The sequence below is a fragment of the Pavona decussata genome, unplaced genomic scaffold (genome assembly GCF_977016875.1).
Source record: "Pavona decussata unplaced genomic scaffold, jaPavDecu1.1 SCAFFOLD_233, whole genome shotgun sequence".
Taxonomy (NCBI): Eukaryota; Metazoa; Cnidaria; class Anthozoa; order Scleractinia; family Agariciidae; genus Pavona; species Pavona decussata.
In genome coordinates, this window is record NW_028145638.1 from 3,984,002 (window position 1) to 4,007,495 (window position 23,494).

Genomic DNA, 23,494 nt, shown 5'->3' on the forward strand with positions numbered 1-23,494 from the left:
AAAGGATCTCGGTACACAGCATGGACGTCAATGAGAGCGAAGATTTTCTGACCAGGCTTAACCGGTTTTCCGAATGGCACCGTCTGAAGAAATCTATTGCTTGGATACTCCGTCTCAAGCCCAAGCAAGGTATTACTGACGATGGTACAAGGAGAGGTGGAAGCGCCACAAAGGTTGAAGTCGTGCCTCTGAGGGTAGAAGAGTTGGATAGAGCTGAGAAGACCATTCTTAAACTTATACAGAGCAGAGCGTTTCCCAAGGAAATAGGAGCCTTGCAGAAGATTCAAAGAGCATACCCCAAGGACGATCGCCAATTCGCGAAAGCGAAGAAGTCTGAAATTAGGAAATCAAGTACCCTCTTCCGCCTCGATCCCTTTCTAGACAAGGATGGACTCATCCGCGTTGGTGGTAGACTGGGTAATTCACAGGAGTTCGAGGAAAACTTTAAGCATCCGGTTATCCTCCCTAAGAAGAGTTTCATCGTCGAGCTTATCATTCGCGACGCTCATAAGAAAGTCGCTCATGCTGGCAGAGGCATAACGTTGAACGAGCTTAGAAGCCGATATTGGATAGTCAGCGCGAATTCTGCTGTCAGACATCTCATTTCCAAGTGCGTTGTGTGTCGTCGCCTTCGAGGAACAACCGGTGAACAGAAGATGGCTGATCTGCCGGAGGAGAGGATAACAGCTGCCCCTCCCTTCACCTATTGTGGTGTCGATCTGTTTGGTCCCTTTCAAATAAAGCAAGGCAGGAAAGAAGTCAAACGTTATGGGGTACTATTTACTTGCTTAGCCAGCAGAGGAGTGCACATCGAAACAGCAGACTCGCTAGAAACAGATTCCTTCATGAACGCACTACGAAGGTTCATAGCAAGGAGAGGGCCAGTGCGCGAGATCAGATCAGACCAGGGAACCAACATTGTGGGAGCTCAGACAGAGCTTAAGAAAGCCCTAGAGGAGATGGACCATGATGACATCCAAAGACGCCTCAGTAAAGACTTCAATTCTGATTGGGTTATCAAATGGAAAAGGAATCCACCAGCTGCGTCTCATATGGGTGGCGTATGGGAACGGCAGATACGATCTGTTCGATCCATCTTGTCTGCGCTGATGCGAGAATACGGTCACGCCCTTGATGATGAGTCTTTTAGAACCTTGATGACTGAGGTAGAATGCATCATCAACAGCCGTCCGCTTACCGTCCCGTCAAGTGATTCCGGGGATTTGGACCCCTTAACGCCGAGTCACTTATTGACGATGAAATCAAAGATCGTAATGCCGCCCCCGGGTAACTTTCAGAAGGCCGACGTTTATCTCCGTCGAAGATGGAAACGGGTTCAATATTTGTCCAACGTCTTTTGGTCGAGATGGAGAAAGGAGTACGTCCAGACCCTACAAGAGAGAGTGAAATGGAACAATCCGAGGAGAAACCTTCAAAGAGGGGACCTTGTATTGATCGCCGATGATAGAGTGCCAAGAAATCAATGGAATATGGCTCGAGTTGTCGACTCACGCCCAGATTCAAAGGGTCAGGTCCGATCGGTGAAGGTTGCAACGGCAACGACAACGTTGGAGAGGCCAATTCAGAAGCTCGTGCTAATACTTGAGAATGAAGAAAACTGAAGACCAGGGGTATATCCCAGCCAGAGGAGCCATGAAGCGACGACAACGACAACGTTGGAGAGGCCAATTCAGAAGCTCGTGCTAATACTTGAGAATGAAGAAAACTGAAGACCAGGGGTATATCCCAGCCAGAGGAGCCATGAAGATTTAGAGATGTTCAATGAACTTTAATGCTTAATTAAGAATTAAGGACATAAGAGTTTTTCCTAACTCTTAGGGGAGCCAGATGTTACGGCCGCATTCCACGTTGTTATGTTTAGCATTTAATTCTTTGTAAGGTTGCACATTCCTTTCGCATTCTTTTCGGATATCGCTATTCTTTCTGTTAAATTTCTCCGCATAATTTTCTTTGTTCTTATATCATTTGTAAGTTTCATAGTCCATTCTAATTCATTTCGCTTCAGCGTTCACGGCAACATCGTTGCAGTTTTTTCGTCCAGCCATCGTACATTTTTTTTCCGTTCAACTTTCTAGCCACACAACGTTTGTAAGTATTTTCGCTTAGTTTCTTTCCGTTTCCTGTATTTTTGTCGTTTCATAGCCGTCATTTGTATTCCTTAGTAATTTGTATTTGTTTCGCTTTTAGCAACCGTAATCGCAATTCGAAATAACAGTAATAAAGACGAGTTGGAACCGTGGACTATCTCTGGATTATTCGCCTATACCGGTCAAATATTCTCAAATTTCTCCTTAAAGAAAATTGACAAACAAACAAACAGCATAACATAGAAGATCTTGCTTGCAGGTGGGCTTTAACTGGGTTTGAGTGGTTTGAGAAATCTAATTGTAGATTTTTAAAAGATAGACCAGTTTGATAACGTGTCGCGATTGTGTAGTGTAAGTATTAGTTTCTTTAAGTGATATTCTCTTTGGTTTTCTATTCTGTAGATTCTGAGTGTTAGCGCCATAGTGTTAGCGAATCTCTGTGTGTCATACATTATGACCAGTGCCAATGAAGAGGTTTGTACTATTTTGTGTAGTGTAATCTCATGTTCTGGCTGATCGTGAGCTTTGTTACTTGTGCCTTGAGGCCACAAGTCTAGAAATCGCCGGCGTTCGTATTCTTTTTCGTGTCACAGGTACCCCAATCTCCACAGGTACCCAAGTGCTATGAACGACACATCTAAAGGCTAGCTCTAGCCTCTTGTTTGCATTGCAACTGTTTCGACTTTTAATTTTACTGAGAAATTTTTCTGTTTTCTTCCAGGCTGAAGAATTAATGCGAAAAATAGAAAAAGAGGAGGTAGGAACTCGAGACTTGAGAGTCCTGCTTTGAATCGTGGAAGTTGAATAGTTTCTTTAAAATGCCCGCCACACTTTGTATTTGCAGGAACAAGTGGCTTATGATGATCCAGATAAAAAGATTTACCATCTGTGTATAGTGAACCTCGTTATTGGGTTAGTTTCTCTTAACTTATCTTATTGTTAATTTACATGCATTCTCTTGTGCAGAGTAGACGACGTTTAGATTTGCTTTTTCTCCTTTGTCAGCACCACAAACCAATTCCAAGCACTCTTCCCGCGCTTGGCACCAGTTGTATCTTTCTCACGCTTATTGCAAAAAGTAGACGCTGTTTCTGCTTTCTTCAACATGAAAATTTTTCGTGCGTGGTAGGAGCCCATTCACCGAACAAACCGTCGCAACTTACAATGCAGCATTTGTTGTGCTACAAGTTGAACGAAAGTGTTTCCTGCATTACTTGACTCTTACATGATTCCTGTGCCTGTTTTACCGCGCTTACCACGTGCAGCGTATTTCCCCACGCTTGGCATTAGTTGCATGTTTTCCCGCGCTTGGGATCAGTTGCATGATTTCCCGCGCTTGGGATCAGTTGCATGATTTCCCGCGCTTGGGATCAGTTGCATGATTTCCCGCGCTTGGCATCAGTTGCGTGTTTTCCCGCGCTTGGCATCAGTTGCATGATTTCCCGCGCTTGGGATCAGTTGCATGATTTCCCGCGCTTGGGATCAGTTGCATGATTTCCCGCGCTTGGGATCAGTTGCACGTTTTCCCGCGCTTGGGATCAGTTGCATGATTTCCCGCGCTTGGGATCAGTTGCATGATTTCCCGCGCTTGGGATCAGTTGCATGTTTTCCCGTGCTTGCCATGAGTTGCATGTTTTCCCGCGCTTGGGATCAGTTGCATGATTTCCCGTGCTTGGCATCAGTTGCATGATTTCCCGCGCTTGGGATCAGTTGCATGATTTCCCGCGCTTGGGATCAGTTGCATGTTTTCCCGCGCTTGGGATCAGTTGCATGATTTCCCGCGCTTTGCATCAGTTGCATGATTTCCCGCGCTTGGCATCAGTTGCATGATTTCCCGCGCTTGGGATCAGTTGCATGATTTCCCGCGCTTGGGATCAGTTGCATGATTTCCCGCGCTTTGCATCAGTTGCATGATTTCCCGCGCTTGGCATCAGTTGCATGATTTCCCGCGCTTGGGATCAGTTGCATGATTTCCCGCGCTTGGGATCAGTTGCATGATTTCCCGCGCTTGGGATCAGTTGCATGTTTTCCCGCGCTTGGGATCAGTTGCATGATTTTCCGCGCTTTGCATCAGTTGCATGATTTCCCGCGCTTGGGATCAGTTGCATGATTTCCCGCGCTTGGGATCAGTTGCATGATTTCCCGTGCTTGGGATCAGTTGCATGATTTCCCGCGATTGGGATCAGTTGCATGATTTCCCGCGCTTGGCATCAGTTGCATGATTTCCCGTGCTTGGGATCAGTTGCATGATTTCCCGCGCTTGGCATCAGTTGCATGTTTTCCCGCGCTTGGCATCAGTTGCGTGTTTTCCCGCCCTTGGCATCAGTTGCGTGTTTTCCCGCCCTTGGCATCAGTTGCTTGTTTTCCCGCACTTGGCATCGGTTGCATGTTTTCCTGCGCTTGGTGAGAGTTGCGTGTTTTTTCGTGCATGGCGCCCGTCGTACATTTCGAGTTGAGCTGTTTTTGTTTGTTGCGACCGGTCAGTAAAAGCTGGTTTACGCTAACCGAAAGCTGACTTACCGTTTGATTCATTGTGACGACTAGTTAAGGAAGTACAGTGTCCAAGAGCCTCTTGCTACACAGATACCTACATGTACGTTTGTGATAAAAAAGCTTTAAGGAACCATTTTTAGATCAAAATATACAATGGTTTGATATTCTTTATATTTGCGTTTGAATAATAGTGGGTTTTTCTGCTTTTATTTCTAGCACTTTGTATTGCGCCAAAGGGAATTACGAGTTTGGAATTTCCAGGATTATGAAGAGCTTGGAACCCTACAATAAAAAGGTACACTTTTGAATTTGCATGCTGCAGAACTGCAAAACATCAGGTATTTTAGCGTTATTTCGTTGGTAGTGGCCCAGGAAAAAAAACTGCAAGGGTACTCGCGAAGGTCGCGAGCTTATCGGCGCTATCCGCGCGTCACGAAATATGAGGCTATTTTGTAGTAAATAACGAGCGATCTGTTTTTTACATTATGGTAACTTGTTTCTGGGCGCACACAGCTAGAATAATAGTTGCTATTCATCCCTGTCTTTCGTCACTCTAGAATTCAAATTTTTGATGTACAAAATTGAACACATCTCGGCTCTGTAATCCTCATTTTGTGGGAATAGGTGATTAAACCTTTCTTATTAAAACAACCAATCTTGAGGGCCATGTTTCTCACTCTCGTCTGTTCTCTGCGGATTGCCCAGGATGAGTTTATGTCGGGACGATACCTAAAACTCCAGCTTCCCCGCTAGTTGCCATTACAGTACTTGGGAAAAAGAGGCCTCAATTTATTTCATGCGTCCTTGCGCACGTCTTTCTCTTGAGGGAAAAGTAGAACCGCCCGTGCGTGGAGCACGCAAATACCTGGCACACACGTGCGTGGACGACACTCGCAGTGGTTTCTTGGGGGTTTTGATTTCGCGACATTTTTAGCTTGATGTTAGCAGTATAATGTCACCTTTCGTATCTGTGATCTTTTAACTGGTTATGTATTTTTTCCAGCTTGGAACAGATACGTGGTTTTACGCTAAGAGATGCTTCTTGTCGCTTCTCGAGAACATGGTAAGGCGAACAAAAATGTAACACCAAATGTAATTGTACACATGTAACAGCATACGTACTGTTGGGACAAGTGCTTCCATAGACAAAGAGAAGTTTGCTTCTTAGCGCCTCTTCGTTCCCTGAACAGTTTTGTCGTAAAGTGATGTTTGATAATTTGTCTTTCCCGTACAGGCCAAGCATATGATCATGTTGCGTGACAGCGTCATTCAGGACATCATTCAGTTCCTGGAACACTGTGAAGGTAACCAATTCTACACAGAATCCCCCCCCCCCCCCCCCTTCAACACACGCTCTCATCATCATCATCATCATCATCATCATCATCATCATCGTCATTATCATGTTAGGCACTCGCTCGGCACAGAGGAGAGGTAACGGGAATCTTCGTTAGTCTTCGTTATTCTTCAAGAAGCTGGTTCTTCTACAAGTATCTCTCAAATCACGCCTTACTAAATATAATGTACTGTGAACATGTTTACGACTATAATTCAACACAGGCCAGATGGTTCTTACCAAAGATGAGAATTGTTTTTTTGCCATAATACACAACAGGGAGTAACAACACAACAGATAAAACGGTAACCAATCAGGTTGATAAAATGCTTAAGTGTTTGTCAAAACTTTAGCCTTCGAGGAAGCCCCAGTCAAGGGTAAAGGAAGTAGGCAAACCTGTCCACAGCACAGATGTTAACTCTAATCTTGGAAGAACAGGAAAATGTCAAATGATCTGGAAAATATCTGTGAAAACTACCGACAGGAAAAAAATAACAACTCAATACTAAAATTAAAGTCTAAAATGCACCCTTACTTTAGTTTCACAACAATCATCATCATCATCATCATCATCATCATCAATGTTTTCTCCTCTTTTTAATTCACTGACAACATTTAGTGGAAACTCAATCAGAGAATCAAAATCTTGGGCAATTTTCCTATTTTTTAGTTGCCTAAATCTCTATGGGAGGAGATAGGAATTTCTTTTAGCTACTCTCTTTGTCCGAGTGTACAGAGTTATTTTACTTTGAAGAATCACAGAAAGCTTAAATAAAGAATTGCTCTTTTGCTTGCAGTGTACGGCAAAAATGTACCCGCAGTGGTGGAACAGCCCTTGGAAGAAGAAAAAATGCACCCTGGGAAAAACACAGTTACATACGAAGCCAGAGAATTAAAGAGCTTGTTCCTTCGCTTGGTTTAAGATATTTTGATAGAAATATTTATTTTGAAGAGTTAATGAATGCTTGCTTTGTGAAAAACAGAAAATTTGGTTGCAACTTTTTCACACGTTATGTTCGTTTACTTTCCATTTTCCGTACTGAAACTGTAAACCTTTGATAGATATACCCCCGAAGTAGTTTGCACGAACAATGGAAGTAGGAGAATACACCCGTCCTAGAGGGTAGCACAAGAGGTAGTATGTTGATAAGACCTACGTAGTGCTTCAAAGGGTTACGTTCGAAAAGGTGAATTGAGGGTTAGACTTGATTTGACAAAATCATATGTGGATAGCGCTCTTTGTTTTCACGGAATACTTTTTCTTACAACGATGAAACGTTAGAATTTTTACTTGAACTTTTAATCAGGGATAACGTGTCTTTGCCTTTTAGTAAGCGTGGGTTTTGACGTTCGTTGTTTTCGGACATTGTTAGAGCGGTTTCCAATTGACTGTCGTAAAACCAAAACCAAAGTAGTTACTCTGGCCAATCACAACAGATGTAAACAACACAACGAGCCAATCAGAATTAGAAGCAAATACATGTAACTGGCGCCAAGCGCGGGAAAACGCGTGCGGCGAAAACACGATTGGTTTTGGTTTGGATTCCCATTGGTTGAGAAAGTGGCGCGAGTTTTGTTAACCAATCACAAAGCACAGTAATGCAAAACCAAACCAAACCAAACGCGAAATTACTTTCGACACTCAATTGAAAACCGCTCTAACCCTTTAAGCTCCAGTCGTGACCAACATTTAATTTCTCATTACAATATCACTACTCAATCAAACATATTGGCCATGAGAATAATGGAAATAATCACCAAAGCAAATGATGTTCTAACAAATTCTCCCAACTCTTACTATAAGAAAATGTATGGAAAGGAGTCAGGAGAATATGGACATTGATACAGGAGCAAAGGATTAACCGATTGAACGTAAGAGAAGTTTAGAATTACGTTTACGGCAAGCGGTAGAAATGACCACGTGACCATATTTACCCCATATTTGCCGCTCATTGCTTTCAGTTTCTCAGTAAAATTGAGTAGTTCTGCGCTAGCATCAAAAGCCAGAATTATTTTGCGCTATTCGCATCTGTACCAATTTTTTTTTCAAGAAAACATAAACGCGAATCTCACTTTTGCCGCTTGCCGTAAACGCATTTCTAAATAGAGATATTTAGCATTGCGTTTACGGCAAGCGGCAGAAATGACCACGTGACAGTTTTTCAGTAAAATCGAGTAGTTTTGCGTTTGCATCAGAGGTCAGAATTATTTTACGCTATTTTAGTCTATGTACTGTTTTATTTTTTTTTTAAGAAAACATAAACGCGAATCTCACGTTTGCCGTAAACGCGATTCTAAATATCTCCAATTTCTCTATTAAACCCCACGAAATTAACCGAAGGAAGGAAATGCAGCTGGTGGTGCACCTGAAAGGTGTTACTCGCTTGCATGCCTGTTGCAACAATATTCTCTGTTTGGGTTGGTTTATCATCGAATGTCACGAAAATTTAACCGCCAACTTCGCGAATCCTTAATACCTCGAAACTTAATGGCAGAAGGCTTTGCTCTTGAACGTTGGTATGTCTGGTTCCCTTCATGTTCTTTTTACTCGGCTAAAACGATTATCTAGTAGCAAAAAACGAAATAAAGTATTGTGACCAGTAGTGTATAAATTCCAGCAGCAGTAATATTGCCAGATTGTAAAAATTTGCTTTAAAGTGTAAATAAAATGTATGACCAGTTGTATGATGGCCGTGTTGTTGTATGGTCCCTGCAACCATTTGAGTGTTATGCACGCTCCGTATCCCGGCACTTGTCTCTCATAGGAGATTATTGAAAACTGGATCATTGGAAAGTATTGGATAAACGAGGATAAGAGGGTTACGGTATTATGATCTTTTTGTTTTATTTTATAATGTCAACTAAAATTTGAAACTTGCAACGAAAATTATTTGAATAAGATAAATTAATTATAACCGTCAATCGGCATTCGGAAAAGCAAGTGCCGGTCTTGCAGAATACAGCATTAGCAAAGCCCTTCAATTCTAGTAGGTTTTTCTGGGCACGATCGGTATTCAAGATCGGCTTGTGTGTGCGCGGCGAGCGGTGGTAGACATTCGAACAATGACGACACCATCTCTTTTATGTTTTCTTTTGAAAAAATTAAATGCTTTGCAAGAAAAAAAAAACAAAAGAAAAAGAGAAATTGCGGCAATAAAACCCCTTTGCGCGTCGCGCGGCAACTCTTTGTTCCGCCAAAGGCTTTTGACGTTTCCCGCGCGCGCTTTATAGGCGGCGTGCAATCGAGGCAGCCGCACAATCCCATAATTTTCTTTTCGAGCGCGTCTCTCCACGCACGAGGTACCGGTTGTCCTGAAACAAAATGGCTGCGAAGGGAGATAAAGTAGACATGTCTTTGGACGATATCATCAAACTGAACAGAAAAGATAACAGAGGAGGAAGAGGGGGACGTGGCAGACGAGGGAGAGGAGGTGGTGGTGCCGGAGGAAGAGGTCGTGGAGGCCGAGTAAACAAGAATCGACCGACTCCATATTCTAGAGTAAGTGAGATAAAATTTCGATCAAATCGTTCCACCGACCTGTCACATACGACCTCTGATTTGCTCATAGTGAACATCTTCGGTGCAAAAAATAATCATTCTTTACGACCTATGTTTGGTATTTTGGTGTCGAAGCTTATTTAACGTCTTTGTCGACAGTTCATATTTATAAAGATAGCTAGTCCGTTTAGATTCGAATTTCTGATTAATCCGGATGGCTTGTACTGCAGTTTATTAACTGCTCTTTCTAATTTACAGCCTAAACAGTTACCAGACAGATGGCAGCATGATCTTTTCGATGGTGATAGCGGTTTCCGTGGAGGCAGAAATCGCGGTGGTGGTATTTCAACCGGCAGCAAACTTTCCATTTCAAATCTGGATTTTGGCGTCTCTGATTCAGATATTCAGGTAAGCTTGGAATGAATTGTCGTAAACTAAAACTGCTCCTGAAGTGCTACTCTATGAACAGGCTATGTGTCTATACTCCACTGTAGGTCGAGATGAGCTAAGTTTTGTTTTCTTTTAGGATCGCGAAAGATGACAATTAATCTCGCCATATATAGATCCCATTTTCCTTCTTTTAGAGCTCTTCTTGAGAATTTTTTGCCATGAAATTCATGACTTCCGGTTCAAACGCTCTAAATGAATATCGCTCTAGGTCGTGAGTGCTCAGTTAAAATTTTCAGTTAAGCTTTAATTTGAACTAAAAGGAATGGACGTTTCAATATGTCTGCTAAAAAGCTTTAATTAGGAAATCTTGGGCATTCAGTTGTCATGTTTATGCCAGACATGGCGAATTTAGCTGACGAGAACATTGTATTACTGCATGCCTTGACATTGTTTTGGTTGTTTTTTTTGTCACTTTTTTGCACATCTTCTTGACACTTTCTCATGGCTTCCATTTCAACTTTTCAATCAAAGTTTAAAGATGGTGGGAGTGGAGATTTTTATTTTCTTGTTTATACACTACTGAGCCTCTCACAGATCTCGCATTTTCATTGACCAGTTAAACTTGAAGCCATTGGAAAGTTCTGCAGTGTGATTACTGTGAGTGGGGCCATAGACAACAAGAAGCAAAATTCCCATGAGTTTCCTGTAGCTAGTTAATTTTGTAATTAGAAAATTCGAAATGCTGTGCGTAACTACTCTAGACCAAAGGAGTGTTTTTTATAATCTTGCAAGTTGTCTTTTTGTACTGCATATGGAGTTTTTTTTTTTTTATTATCAATTGTTACTTGAGTGAATTAGCAAAAAATTGAATGTTATGTTAAATTGGCCACCGTACAGAGATTCAAGCGCTGACATTTTGAGCATTAGCTTTTTGTCAGAGTGAAGGGCAAATGCCTGAAACATCAGCACTCACATCTCTTTATGGTGGCCAATGGACCTTTGCAGTTAAAGATTACATGGTACAAAATCTACCATGCTAGAGGGCAAGCTGTGCACTGAGACATCCAAAACAAAGCAACTCCATGAGACAAATTTGAATGTTGTTTATTTTGGATATCCCAGTATGTAGCTTGCGCTTCAGCATGGTGGATGTTGTACCATGTGACCGTTAGTTGCAAAGGACCAGTTTGCCTTCAAGCTTTGGTCTTATCAATTCTGTTGATAAACCAAACAATTGATCCTACTCCCCACCGATGCAGCACCGCAGTCTCTTTAGAAACTAACTCTCTTTACCAAAAAATCGCACAACTTTCAATGGGTTAAAGAAGTACATATAGTGTACTAGGCAGTGTGCTAGTATACAGACCTAATATAGTCAGTATGGTTTGGAATTTTATTGTCCATTTTGAATCATCTAGAAGTAAAAATCCAATGTTCTGTTTAACTTTTAGGAATTGTTCAGTGAGTTTGGAGCTCTGAAGAAGGCGACTGTCCACTACGATCCTTCTGGTCGGTCACTTGGCACAGCGGAAGTCATTTTTCATCGGAGAGATGACGCACAGCGTGCCATGAAACAGTATAATGGGGTCCCACTTGATGGTAAAATATTTTAATTTTTTATTCATTGAATCCAGTCAGCATCACTGGCTGGCAAGACATCATCAAGCTGCATCGTCGGCCATTGAGCAGGCTTGGTTACTGTTAAGGTTCAATCTAAAGCACACATCCAAAGCTGCCCTACTGCAGATGCTCCTTGGCGTGCTGTTTTCACCCTCCGCCAGGTGTCAAAAACATGGCCTTGGGTTCATACTGGAGTCTTCTTGTCTCCGATTGTCACAGAGCCATTCCCATCTTTTTCTGGTAATCGCGATCATGACGTCTTCCTAGCTGGTTTGTTTGCTGAGTAAAGCATGGTTCATACAATCTGGAAGATTTGTGTTCTACAAATTGTTGTTTTAAATAGTCCTAAATTTAGCCAGATCTATTAAAATTGAGATGTTTTTTAATCCTTCTCACAACAGAATTGTATGAACCATGTGAAATATTACATTTAATTAACATTGACTTGTATACAGTAATATGAATAAATGATATTGAGAATATAAACAATTTTGTGTATTAATCTGTTTTGGACCTTTTCATTTTGACAAAAGTTGCTTGAGGATAATGTGACTGTTAAGTTTTGCCATCATGTATTTAGTCCTTGAAAATGATATTTGAGTTTTTGATTATTGTCATGCCAACTAGTTCTTAGTGGAAAAAAAACTTAATGAATTATTTTCATTTTTGTGAAAAGTATTTGAAATGTTACCAATCATGCTATCATGGGTTTGAAAATTATTAACGTTAAATGAATGATAGTGAATCTGCAGGTGCACTTACAATCAATCTACATCACGCATGACCAGTATTTTTGAAATTTGAATGATTTTTTGAAATTTACATGTCAGTTTTGAACATGGCCAACAAGATTTCAGAGTTCCTGTAGAAATTTCCCTAGTTTATTGATGGTATAGAGCTACATGTATGAATTTTTCCTTACATTACAGCATTAAGTATTTTAAAAATAACAATTGTTTCCCAAGTATTTTGAATTTTTTTAAGTTGATGCGTCTTTTTTTTGGGAAAGATTTCCTGAGAAATCTTCAAGATTCCACTCAAATGCTGGAAATAACAAAGAGGAATTTGAATGTTCTTTTCATTTTTGGAAATACTTGTCATGCGTGATGTAGACTGACTGTAATTCCTTTCTGTTACTCAAAACAAAACAACTCATAACAACATAAACCACTAGAAAACAAACAGGGATAATTTCAGTTTGTAGGAAACAGTAATGACCAGCAAGGAAAGTGAATAGGAACCTGATTTGGAAAGATAAATGCTGATTTTGTTTAAGTCAAATCTGGCAACAGCTGGATTTGAACACATCAATTTTTGATTTTCTAAGATGTGAGTGAAATTTGTTACTGACAAATCTGTTTATATTGTTTGTGTTTTAGGGAGAGAAATGGTCATTGAAATGGTTTCTGGTGTATCAAATACTCGATCAGGTGGGGAAACTCAAGGCCAAGGACAAAGGTAACTGTTTCAAAGAGTTTTTAGGGTGGGGAGACAAGAGAATGAAAAATTGGTGGTCCCAAATAATTGATTTGTAAAAAAGGAAACAAAAAATGATTATGTAAACAACACAAGTGACTGTTTAAAAGATTTTTTTAAAAAAATGTGGTTGTGTTGTTAAAAGAGGTGGAGAGATAGGAGAGTAAAGAATTGTTGATCCCAAAACAATGATTACAGATTAGTATGGCACAGTGTGTAAGTTGGCTAAAATTGCATTTTGAATTAAAAGCAAATCTTCTCTTTATTTTGAGGTTCTTGCAGAAACATGTGAACAGCTGATAGCTTTGCCAGATTTTTTGCACTACAGTCAGACGCTGCTTCTTACACATCCACTTATTACTGACACCTCTTCATGACAGTTTTCTTCTTCTTGACCCATATATTTCCCTAAAATTTTAATTTGTATTGATTCCAGTCTAAGTAGCATCTGACTGTAATTTATTTTTTTAGTTTCTCAAATTAATCAAGTGCAGTCATATTTACTTATTTAAATTCTGTGTGGTTTTTATTAGAAGACGGCAGCAGTTTGGTGGCCAAGGCAGAGGCGGCGGCCGTGGTGGAAGAGGGAGAGGGCGTGGCAGAGGGAGAGGGGGCAGGGGTCGAGGCACTCAAAGAGCTAATGTCACAGCTGAGGATCTTGATGCAGAACTGGATGCCTATCATGATGCAGTAAGATTGTTTAACACTATTTTCACAATAGAATTTTTGTGTTGTGGCAATCAATGTTTTGAAGACAAATTTTGTACATTTGTTGAAATGCACTGTGCTATTCAGCTGTTTGGTGAGATCAGGTTTTAGAATGTTTTTGAAATAAAATTATTGAAAGATATGTGATAAAAAGCTAAGTTTAATTTGTGGAAGGCTTGGAGAAGGCTGGCGGGTTAAAATAAGATAGTCGCATTTATTTTTGCTATCAACAACAACAACAACAATAATAATAATAATAATAATAATGATACTTTTATAGTTTAGTTCATATTTTTAGTCTATATTTTTACCTTCTTGTGTCAAGAAGTGGTATACTTTTAGATTACAAAGCAAGGGTGTTATTATACATTTTTGTTCACAGAACATTAATTTTGATGTCAGGCAATTAAACATCTTAAATATTATCTTCTTTGCAGGGAGATATAGAGATGACAGAAGACTGAGCCAGACTTGCTTAAAGCTGATTTACACCTTTGTCACAAAACAGTTTTATTATTTAATGTTCAGTTCTTGTGTTTACAACGTTTTTGATCATTGTAACATGAGATGAAGTCAACACAGTTCCAAACCAAAGTTCAAGTTGGCCAATTTAGTCTTGTTTTGTAACTTCTTATGTCAGTAGTCTTGTTGCCAGTCCTTTATTGTTAGCAGTCTTGTCAAAGTTTTTTTAGTAGTTAAGCAGAGTTTTAATAATGTGCATGTAGTTAAGCAGAGTTTTAATTTCATAGTCACTTATGAGAGTTCTCTTGCTTATGAGCTGATCGGAAGTAGTAAGGAAATTTACTGAATTATGCCCATGCACATCAAACTAAAATAGTTTTAATAGAACTGGTATTTTTGTAGAAATACTAACCAACAGGCAATTCTATGAAATTATTGTTTAAAAGCTGACCATTTTTAAAGAAATAATGTACGTTAACCAAAGCCCCTCTTTGGGTGTCGATCGACAAAATTTTGAGCAGATTGGCCTTTTATGACCACTTGGGTACAATTTGTAAGAATTCCAATTTTTTTGGCATTCTTGGTGCCCTGTTGTGAATCATTGCTTAAGTTGCTATAGATCCCCATTTCATTAGTGATCGCTACTGACTTGTTATTTGTCTAAAATACCCACAGAGAGTCTTGAAAAATACATGAAGCTCATTTCCCTATTGTATTCTACACCATTATAGCAAGACTGCAAGATCTACGTAATTTGCACTATCAATAATATTACTATTAATTTTAGTAAAGTAGGTTCTTGCAAGAAAGGTTGACACAAAAACTTCGTAGACTAGTTGGTACTTTCAAAGTGCAGCATACCCTGGCTAATGTGACCTCCAAAGGGCCACTAAAATGTATTTGTATGAATTTCATGATATTATGGCTTTCTGATAAGAAAATAACTGCATGAATTGTTTATGCCAAGAACAAGTGACTTGTATGTAAAGAAATGCTCTTTGAAGTGTATTTGTACACATTTGCCTCAAGTATTTTAAATTCTGGTTGAATAAAGCAGTTTACTCAATTATTGAGTGTTGAAAGTAATATTCATGTCTACTTTGGTTTTGCTTTACTACAATCTGAGAAAACTGAAACCAACTGATGAATTCATGGAGTTGAGGGTCATGGTTATTTAAAAAGTGCTGAAATGTCAAAATCAAAGACATGTAATATCCCCGAAATTTTTGGGACTTTGTAAAAGAGCAATAAATAAACAAGACAAGTGAGCAAGACGTGTCTTTGTTCTTCTTTTTACTATAGAATCTTTAATCCCGCCTCCCTTAACTTGGGCACTCCGACTCAGGGCAAGGTTATCATTGTGGATCAATAGGCAACTTAAAAACACTAGGAAGTGGTCTTGTCCATGCTTGCTCAATTTCTTTTCCACCAGAAAGCCTTTGCTTGCAGTGCATTTGTTTACAGTTGCCTCAAACATTTTAAATTCTGATTGAATAAAACAGTTTACAAATTGAGTGTCGGACATAAGTCCTTGTGCTTTGCACTTTTTGTCCAAACTTCCTTTACTTATAAGTATTCTACATACCGAATAAGCCTTTACTCTTAGTAGGTGGTTTGCATTGCCGCCATGTTGGAGGGCAAAACAAAAGAAAATTTGTTCACAAAGTTTGCATAAAAATGGTAGTGAACTCCCAGAGGAGAAATATCTTATTGTTCCTGTCCACCAACATGGTTGCCATGACGTCACATGCAAACCATCAATAGAGAGTTGCGGACTGTGTTACAATACAAACAAAGAGAAAATTAACGAAAAACAATAATTTGGGCTCAAGCTGCTCCAGCCCTCCTCTCTTAGGCTTACACTTAGGAAGGCCTGATGTTCGGGTAAGTTTTGCCTTAGACCTAGCCTCGTCATGAGGAACTTCCCTCTTGAAAACGAGGACACCGTTTGAAGCGACCGAGGAGATCCTGGGGTTGAGTTTAGGACATCTGTCGTCCAGCGGTATTCTTTTTCAGTGATGCAAGATGAGTAAACTTTCCTCGCCGATGAAAATGGCTCCAAAATACAAAAGCTACGAGTTTTGGAAACACGTTCTCAAGTCACCTAAATATATCGTGGCCCCCATGGTGGACCAATCTGAATTACCTTGGCGACTTTTGAGCCGGAAATATGGCGCACACTTGTGTTACACACCGATGATTCACGCGGGACTGTTTGTGAAAGACTTGTACTACAGGAAAGAAGCTTTTCATACATGTGATGAGGACAGACCGCTAATCGTACAGGTTATAGCTGCTTTCTTTGTCGTTGCTCTCTGAGGTTGTGCCTCAGTACAGATTTGATCAGCTATATGTGATGTTTACTTTGAGTAAATGAAGCAGATACATGTAGCTGCAGAGAAAGGCACTTCTCGGTGAAGAGCTTTCATTTGAACTGACACACATTTAGTTTTACTTTAGTTTTCCTCATCAGACTCAGAAAGCATAAGAAACAGTACTAATGCAAATTGCAGCTCAGTAGCTTTCATTTTTTAGCCCACACTAGGATTTCACTAGCCTCCCACGCAGACGTTCTTAGGGGTTCGTCACGCGTTCCTGCCCCACGGACGTCTGCTGAAACGAACAGCCACTTCCGTTCGTCGGCAAATTGCCTTTGTCTGAACAGACCAATCAGCATTGACTCATTATGACAAGTAAAGTTAATCACATACTGCGAAACAACGGAAATCATCACCCGTGGAGATATTTACACTTCCAGACGTGCATATAGTTTATACGATTGAAATTTTTTCTTCCACAACACCCTGCATTTTCTTCAGTGATTTCACTGAGAGAAGCGGCAAGAATTCCAAGATTTGCCAATTTGTCTACCTGGTCTTTCATAAGATTTACAAGCGGCGAAACCACAACAACAATCAGTGACCAGCAGCTTCAAGAATTGAATTGTAAACAAACGATAGAGCTTGATAAATAAGTGACTTTCCATAACCAGTTGGAGGGTTTACAAATACATCAGTTTTCTTCTGCACAAATTACACTATGACTTCTCTTTGATACGCATTTAACTCCCTAATACCAAACGTTTGACACACATGACCAAAAACCACATTTAAGTCCGCTATCCTGTCTAGGGTAATATTTTTAATATCAAACACGAGTTTACCCAAAGTTGGGAAATGGCTCCTGATTGGTCCGCAGTCGACGAACGGAAGTGGCTGTTCGTTTCAGCAGACGTTCGTGGGGCAGGAACGCGTGACGAACCCCTAAGAACGTCTGCGTGGGAGGCTAGGATTTCACCCTTACATACAAAAATTAAAACCACCTTGCACAGCATAATGCACAGGGCAGAACAACTGCTCAACCTTCATCACTGGAGTGACCACACTTTGGGATTTCATCCACAAACTTTGAAGTTAGAACTACCTGGTACATAGTATGAAGTCGGTATTGGAAAATTATTGGTCAATTTCTTTTGCAACTTTTGTTTGTAGACAAAGGTGGAGGTGAATTCTAATAACTTAAAAAAAAGTACTTACAGGGCTTTCCCAGAATCTGACAGCCAACTGTTATGACCAGTTACTGTGGTAAAGATGGCCGGCCACTTGACAAGGAGGCAACAATAATGGGGGGGTGGGGGGGGGGGGGGAGAGCAGGAATCGCGCAGTGGTGAGAACACTCGCCTCCCATCAATGTGGCCCGGGTTCGATTCCTGGCCTCGGTGTCAAATGTGGGTTGAGTTTTTTGTTTGTTCTTGCCCTTGTTCCAAGAGGTTTTTCTCCGGGTACTCCAGTTTTCCCCTCTCCTCCAAGACCAATTATTCCAATTTCATCTGGAAACAATGGTTGAAGAGCCACCCTGCGGATATGCCACTGAAATTCCCATTTATTTATTTATTTATTTATTTATTTATTTATTTATTTATAAAAAGACACTTTCCTTTCTCTATGACCAGCTGGCTGGCTTCTCTAAAGTTTAATGTCAGCTATAACATATAAACAATATTTTCCCAGTATTCCAGTGTATCAAATTAAACATTTGGCAGTCGAACTAAATCAAACTTGCTCGTTTGATTTAGTTTGATTGTGGAACATAATGGGGATCTTACAAAAAGAAGACATTAAGGCCAATGCAAACATCACTTAGAAATCAATATTCATGTTATCTTATCTACTTTGTGATTATTCCAATCTGTTCAACTCTCAAAAATGTGAATGAATTATCCAGGAACATGATTAGTACAGTTGACTCCTGATAACTCGAACCTTCAAGGGAAATTGAAAAAGATTCAAGTTATCGGGAGTTTGAGTTATTGGGAGTCGAGAGCATATTGACCGGAAATAGGGAAAAAAGGGTCTTAAGTTCAAATATTTCTATTCATACAAAGTCACATTTGAATCAAATTTACTAGTAATTGTAGGGAAGTCAAGTGAAAATAATAATAATAATAATCAATTTATATAGCGCTTTTTATGGAACAATATTTCCAAATTATAATTCAGAACGTAGCATAAACTGAAAGTAGAAGACAAAACAAAGCAGCAGGAGAAGACTACTTAGGTACTGGGGACTTGAACTGGACCGACACGTTTTGTTAAATGCATATATTTATAAAAAGGACAAAGACAAAGAATACAAAATTCAATGTTTGGGAATGTAGTACTGTTTGTTTGACCTGTCACGAGTTATTGAGGGTAAAATTATATGGAAAATGACCTCAAAGGGAAAGGGAAATCACTTCGAGTTATCAAGGGTTCGAGTTACTGAGGGTAAAATTACTAACATAAATGTATGACGAAAATCCAGGGGAAATCGATTTTGGTTCGAGTAACCGTGAGGTTTGAGTTAGCTAGGGTTCGAGTTATCAGGAGTCGACTGTAGTACCCGTGTGGGGGAAGAATAGATTCTGACAACTATAGGATGGTGAATGAGAAAAAAAATTAATGGAGTAAAGCAGCACTGAAATAGTCTTTTGTACTTTCTAGTCTACTTGTGACACAGTATTTTCAAGGTTGCTTGTTATTAATAAAAAGTCTAATTTCTTTGTTAGTTTTGTGCAAATGACCCTGAACTTTTCCTCAAAGCTGCTCAGTTAGTGGAGCCATACTGTGATGGAGTTGATTTGAACCTTGGATGTCCACAGATAATAGCAAGAAGAGGTACGAGTGTAACATAACAGCCATGCAAAATGGCAGCTGGGGGTCACCAGGGTTGTCACCAGGGCTGTATTATAATATTATTGAAAACTGGAAAAAGAAATTTAATACTGGGATATTGATATAACACTCGAGGAGAAAAGTTCTTGTCTACTCTTTTTCATTTCAATTCTTACTTCAAAAGTTAGTCACAGCTCTGGATTACTGTGCACACACACAGCCACTGAAGCATATATAGTTTTGGTTGTCATAGAGACATGGTGGTTTTTAGTGTTACATGCATTCAGACAAGATTTGTCTGAATGCATATAATTGCAAGAAAACATGGCCATTGAAGAGAAGTGGCCTTTGTGGAGTAGGCTCCGACATTGAATCACAACATTGGAAATGAGCTCCTGGAGATCTACCGGGACATTTTGTCACGTGATATTTTATCAACTTAATCATGTGACAAAAATGTCCAACACCACTTGTCAAAAATTCCGTGAGGGAATCGAAAGCTTGTGCTAAATTTTCAGTCCTGAAAACAAAACCTTTTTGTTGATATAATATGACAGCATCAAGAAACGATTTTTCTCTAAATATGTCTACAAATAGTTTCATTATTTCCTTGTTTTTATTAGCCAACATAACGTGATTCGTGTGTTATAGGTCATTATGGAGCATTTTTACAAGACAAGTGGGAATTAATAGCTTCCATGGGTAAGTTTGTGACCAACTTCTAAAATTCAGTGAACCCTACAACTATTTGGATGTAGAATTTTATTAAGTTTATTTAGTCACCCATGCAAACAGAGCATATAAACCGGTTTAACAGAAATAATTGGTAATCACATTTCAGTAAATGTGACAAGGAAACCTAATGAAGCTATGAGCTTGTATGAATAGTCTACCTGAGGCTAGTTTATAGACCCTTCTCCAAAATGGCTGCAGTAGATTTGAATGAGTTAAAATTGAACTGAATGAAAAACTGATACTAGCACTGGAAAGAGCACCTTTACTTTAGTAACCTTGCAAAGTCTCAGCTTATTAGGTGTTATATCAGCTTAGAAAATGTAAGATGAAATTTGACAAATTTACAGACATTTTTATGACTGGGGGTATACGTCATACCCCCAGTCATACAAACGTCACTTCAAACGTAAATTTTTCATTTTTTAACTTACATTTTCTCAGCTGATATTACACCTGATATGCTGAAACTTTGCAGGGTTACTAAAGTAAAAGTGCTCTTTCTTGTGCTGGTATACATTTTTAATTTTGACTTATTTGAATTTTTGGCCGCCATTTTGAACAAGGGTCTATTAAAATGTGGCTCACTGCAGAGTGAGCAAAGAGAAATACAAACAATGCACATCAAACTTACATTACAAATCAGCTTTCAATGAGATATTGCTTAATAAGTTTTTTTAGAACAAAAAACATAAATGGACGGTGAACTACCACGATGTAGAAAATGTAGGGGAAACGAAAAAAATAACTTTTAGTTACCTAAGACTCAATGTCAGGCCTTGTGTTCTGTATTGACTTGCTGTGTAACCTATTTTACTTTTCAGTTAGTTTATTGAATGAGAAACTGAGCGTTCCAGTCACCTGTAAAATCCGTGTATTTGAAGATGTAGAGAAGACAGTGGCTTATGCGAAAATGTTAGAGAAAGCTGGATGCCAGGTATTCAACTCAAGTCAATTTAAGATTATTTTTATTGTGCTTGCTTGTTTAATATAATTATGTTCTTCATGCTCTTTGAAGGAGCAAATTGTTTTGGAACATCACAAAATGAAGCAAGTCTATTAATTACAGTTGAGTACTGGCCTGTTTCTTGCCTGCATTAGTCCTGGTTATTCTAAGTTGTTTAATTTTTGCCTATCCAAGTTTTATAGACTTAGTGTAACTTAACTGTTATGTTCTTTTACAGTTGTGTCGCAAAATACTTAAAATATTAATTTTAATTAGCTATTTCTTTTTTTATAGCTTCTGACCGTTCATGGACGTACAAGAGATCAAAAGGGAGCTAACACTGGTCTGGCTGACTGGAATATCATTAAAGCCATAAGGTAAGTTAAATTTGTTGGCACTTTTTGAGTCAGTTATCATTCACCAAGAAAAAGTTCTGAATTAGAATAGTGTGTGGGTCGGGTACAACTCTTGGTGTATAGTAGGGGTGAGAGCATTGGATGCCAGATCTGGATGTCAATGGTTCGAAGTCTAGCCTCTTCTTTTGTGTTGTTCATTTAGACAAGGAACTTTGCTCCACATTGTCTCTCTTCACACAGCCAGTGTGTATCATTGAATCTTGCTCCATGTTACAGATACTGGCCAATTGTGGATCAACTGCTACATGTATGTCTTGTGTGCGACTTAACTTTACTTCGGTACATCATTATCTCGAAGCCTTTGGGATTTATATTATTGACAGCTTGTTTTTCTGTATGCCTGGATAACCTTTCCCAGCGAGTTAATCATAGAACATTTCTCTCATCAAATAACCTACCAAGAGTCTGTTTATTACAATCAACAGAGAAAATGTGTCAATTCCTGTATTTGCCAATGGTAATATTCGGTATCTGGAGGATGTTCACAGATGTATGGAGCATACAGGAGTGGATGGCATCATGACTGCAGGTGTGATATGAATGATATGTGGCATGGTAGCAGATAACGTTAAAGGAGAAGTATCATGGGCTTTTTGATCTCTTTTGTTAAAAATGGTGAAATACTGTAAGACCTTCACTTTGCTACAAAATAATTCTAGAACGATGAGAGAAGAGAAATCAACTCAATTCTTGACAGGAACAACTCATACTCTGTTCTAGTGCATTTTGGAAACAAAAATATTAAAAACATTAGCCTAACATTTTTCAAGTTTCAATCCATTCAGACCTACTCTGTCTCTGGCCAGAGGCACTAAACGACATTTTTATTGGAGCACTGGGGTGTTTTTGTTTCTGTTATCAGACAAACATTTTTTGGGTTTTAAAATGACATCAAATTTTTGTGATACTTTCCCTTTAACATGGGTCAAACCCGTCCCTAGATTTCAATAAATACTGTCCAGTGGTGATCATAGACGCAAGATTAAGGATGATGCCTCCTAATACAGAGGTATTTTTGCACTGTTTATTATTGTATGGGAAAAGCAGATCTTAGCAAGGGCTACTGGAATTCAAAAAGAAAATTGGGGGTAGCCATTTTTCAGAGATAATCAGGCGACAATAATAAATTGTAAAAAGCTTTTAAAGACATAACAATGTGTGAAATTTTTTTAAAATCAAAGCTTATGGTGTGACGCGCCTTACCGTGACCACCCAACAAACTTTTTTTACAAGTTAGCCAATCAGGATACACAAATTTGATTAATTGGGTGGCAATGATAAGGCGCATCGCACTGTAATTATCTCTGAAAAAAGCATGGTTGCCCCCAATTTTCTCTTTGAATTCCAACAGCCCTTCTAAGATCTTCTTTTTCTGCATAGTCATAAACCTCGCAAAAATACCTTTGAATTAGCAGGCACTGTTCTGATGTAGAAAGCATTGTTTCAAGTGATGGGTATGCTGATTATTCACCATCTCATTCCCTATTGTGTTCGACCATGATTTGTGAATTCCAATTCTCGTTACATTATTCCATGAGATGCTGTTTCCTAATAGGTCCTCATAAATTTGTTTCAGAGGGTAACCTGAGTAATCCAGCCCTCTTCAGCGGCAAAAATCCTCCAGTATGGGAGATGTCAGACGAGTACCTGGGCCTTGTCGACAAGCATCCCTGTCTGTTGTCCTATATCAGAGGCCACTTGTTTCGACTTTGGAGAATCATGTAAGTACATGATCTCAGTTTGTATTTTAATTTTAGAGTGGTTTTCAGTTGAGCGTCATAAAACCAAAACTTAAGTAATTACTCTGACCAATCACGAGATCAAGTAAACAGCACAATGAACCAATCACAATGCAAAGCAAATACATGTTACTGGTGTAAAGTACGGGAAAATGTTTGGAGCAAGTCAAGATTGGTTTTGGTTTTGCTTCTTATTGATTGATAAAGTGGCACAGACTTGCCAACCAATCGTAGAATGCAGTAAAACAAAACCAAAGCAAACATGAACTTTTGGGAAAAAACTGCTCTAAAGAATTGTTTGTTGTGCTTTTCTCTTGTGGAATTTTTACAGCAAAACATTGACCCTGATGGTGTTAGTAAATGTAACGTGTAAGCACAGGATCTTTATTTTTCTTTTAATTTAGTATAAAAATGAA

The 23,494-nt window shown here is 39.3% G+C and overlaps 3 protein-coding genes across 4 annotated transcripts in view; all 3 read left to right on the forward strand.

Annotated features, from left to right (window-relative positions):
* The window catches only part of LOC146458479 (intraflagellar transport protein 70A-like), a 30,658-nt gene extending 22,036 nt beyond the window's left edge, over window positions 1-8,622 (forward strand). Inside the window, exons 23-30 of one of the 2 annotated variants that reach the window (XR_014858297.1) lie at window positions 2,511-2,582; window positions 2,830-2,865; window positions 2,953-3,020; window positions 4,818-4,896; window positions 5,605-5,664; window positions 5,836-5,905; window positions 6,735-6,920; window positions 7,209-8,622. Coding sequence is in view for 1 of the 2 variants with exons in the window: in XM_085091071.1 (XP_084947197.1) it covers window positions 2,511-2,582; window positions 2,830-2,865; window positions 2,953-3,020; window positions 4,818-4,896; window positions 5,605-5,664; window positions 5,836-5,905; window positions 6,735-6,859 (510 nt within the window). In the remaining variant the exon portion in view is untranslated. Of the gene's footprint in view, window positions 1-2,510; window positions 2,583-2,829; window positions 2,866-2,952; window positions 3,021-4,817; window positions 4,897-5,604; window positions 5,665-5,835; window positions 5,906-6,734 lie in introns of both variants that reach the window. The other variant, XM_085091071.1, reaches the window with a different exon arrangement.
* A 582-nt stretch (window positions 8,623-9,204) lies between these two features.
* On the forward strand, window positions 9,205-15,178 carry LOC146458480 (THO complex subunit 4-like). The gene is made up of 6 exons (XM_085091072.1): window positions 9,205-9,436; window positions 9,695-9,844; window positions 11,278-11,425; window positions 12,826-12,904; window positions 13,456-13,612; window positions 14,068-15,178. Exons 1-6 carry the CDS (start codon window positions 9,260-9,262, stop codon window positions 14,092-14,094), a joined length of 738 nt encoding a protein of 245 aa, XP_084947198.1. The 5' UTR covers window positions 9,205-9,259; the 3' UTR covers window positions 14,095-15,178.
* Window positions 15,179-16,120: 942 nt separating this feature from the next.
* LOC146458481 (tRNA-dihydrouridine(16/17) synthase [NAD(P)(+)]-like) overlaps window positions 16,121-23,494 on the forward strand; it is a 61,889-nt gene continuing 54,515 nt past the window's right edge. Inside the window, exons 1-7 of the mRNA XM_085090645.1 lie at window positions 16,121-16,378; window positions 19,140-19,248; window positions 19,897-19,947; window positions 20,802-20,914; window positions 21,218-21,300; window positions 21,765-21,868; window positions 22,916-23,060. Coding sequence (XP_084946771.1) covers window positions 16,139-16,378; window positions 19,140-19,248; window positions 19,897-19,947; window positions 20,802-20,914; window positions 21,218-21,300; window positions 21,765-21,868; window positions 22,916-23,060 — 845 coding nt within the window. The 5' untranslated portion in view covers window positions 16,121-16,138. The remainder of the gene's footprint in view (window positions 16,379-19,139; window positions 19,249-19,896; window positions 19,948-20,801; window positions 20,915-21,217; window positions 21,301-21,764; window positions 21,869-22,915; window positions 23,061-23,494) is intronic.

Coding starts and splice junctions, on each gene's coding strand:
- LOC146458480 (XM_085091072.1), top strand. CDS start 9,260: ATGGCTGCGAAGGGAGATAAAGTAGACATGTCTTTGGACGATATCATC. Junction 11,426..12,825: donor TAATGGGGTCCCACTTGATG/GTAAAATATTTT, acceptor TTTGTGTTTTAG/GGAGAGAAATGGTCATTGAA. Junction 12,905..13,455: donor ACTCAAGGCCAAGGACAAAG/GTAACTGTTTCA, acceptor GGTTTTTATTAG/AAGACGGCAGCAGTTTGGTG.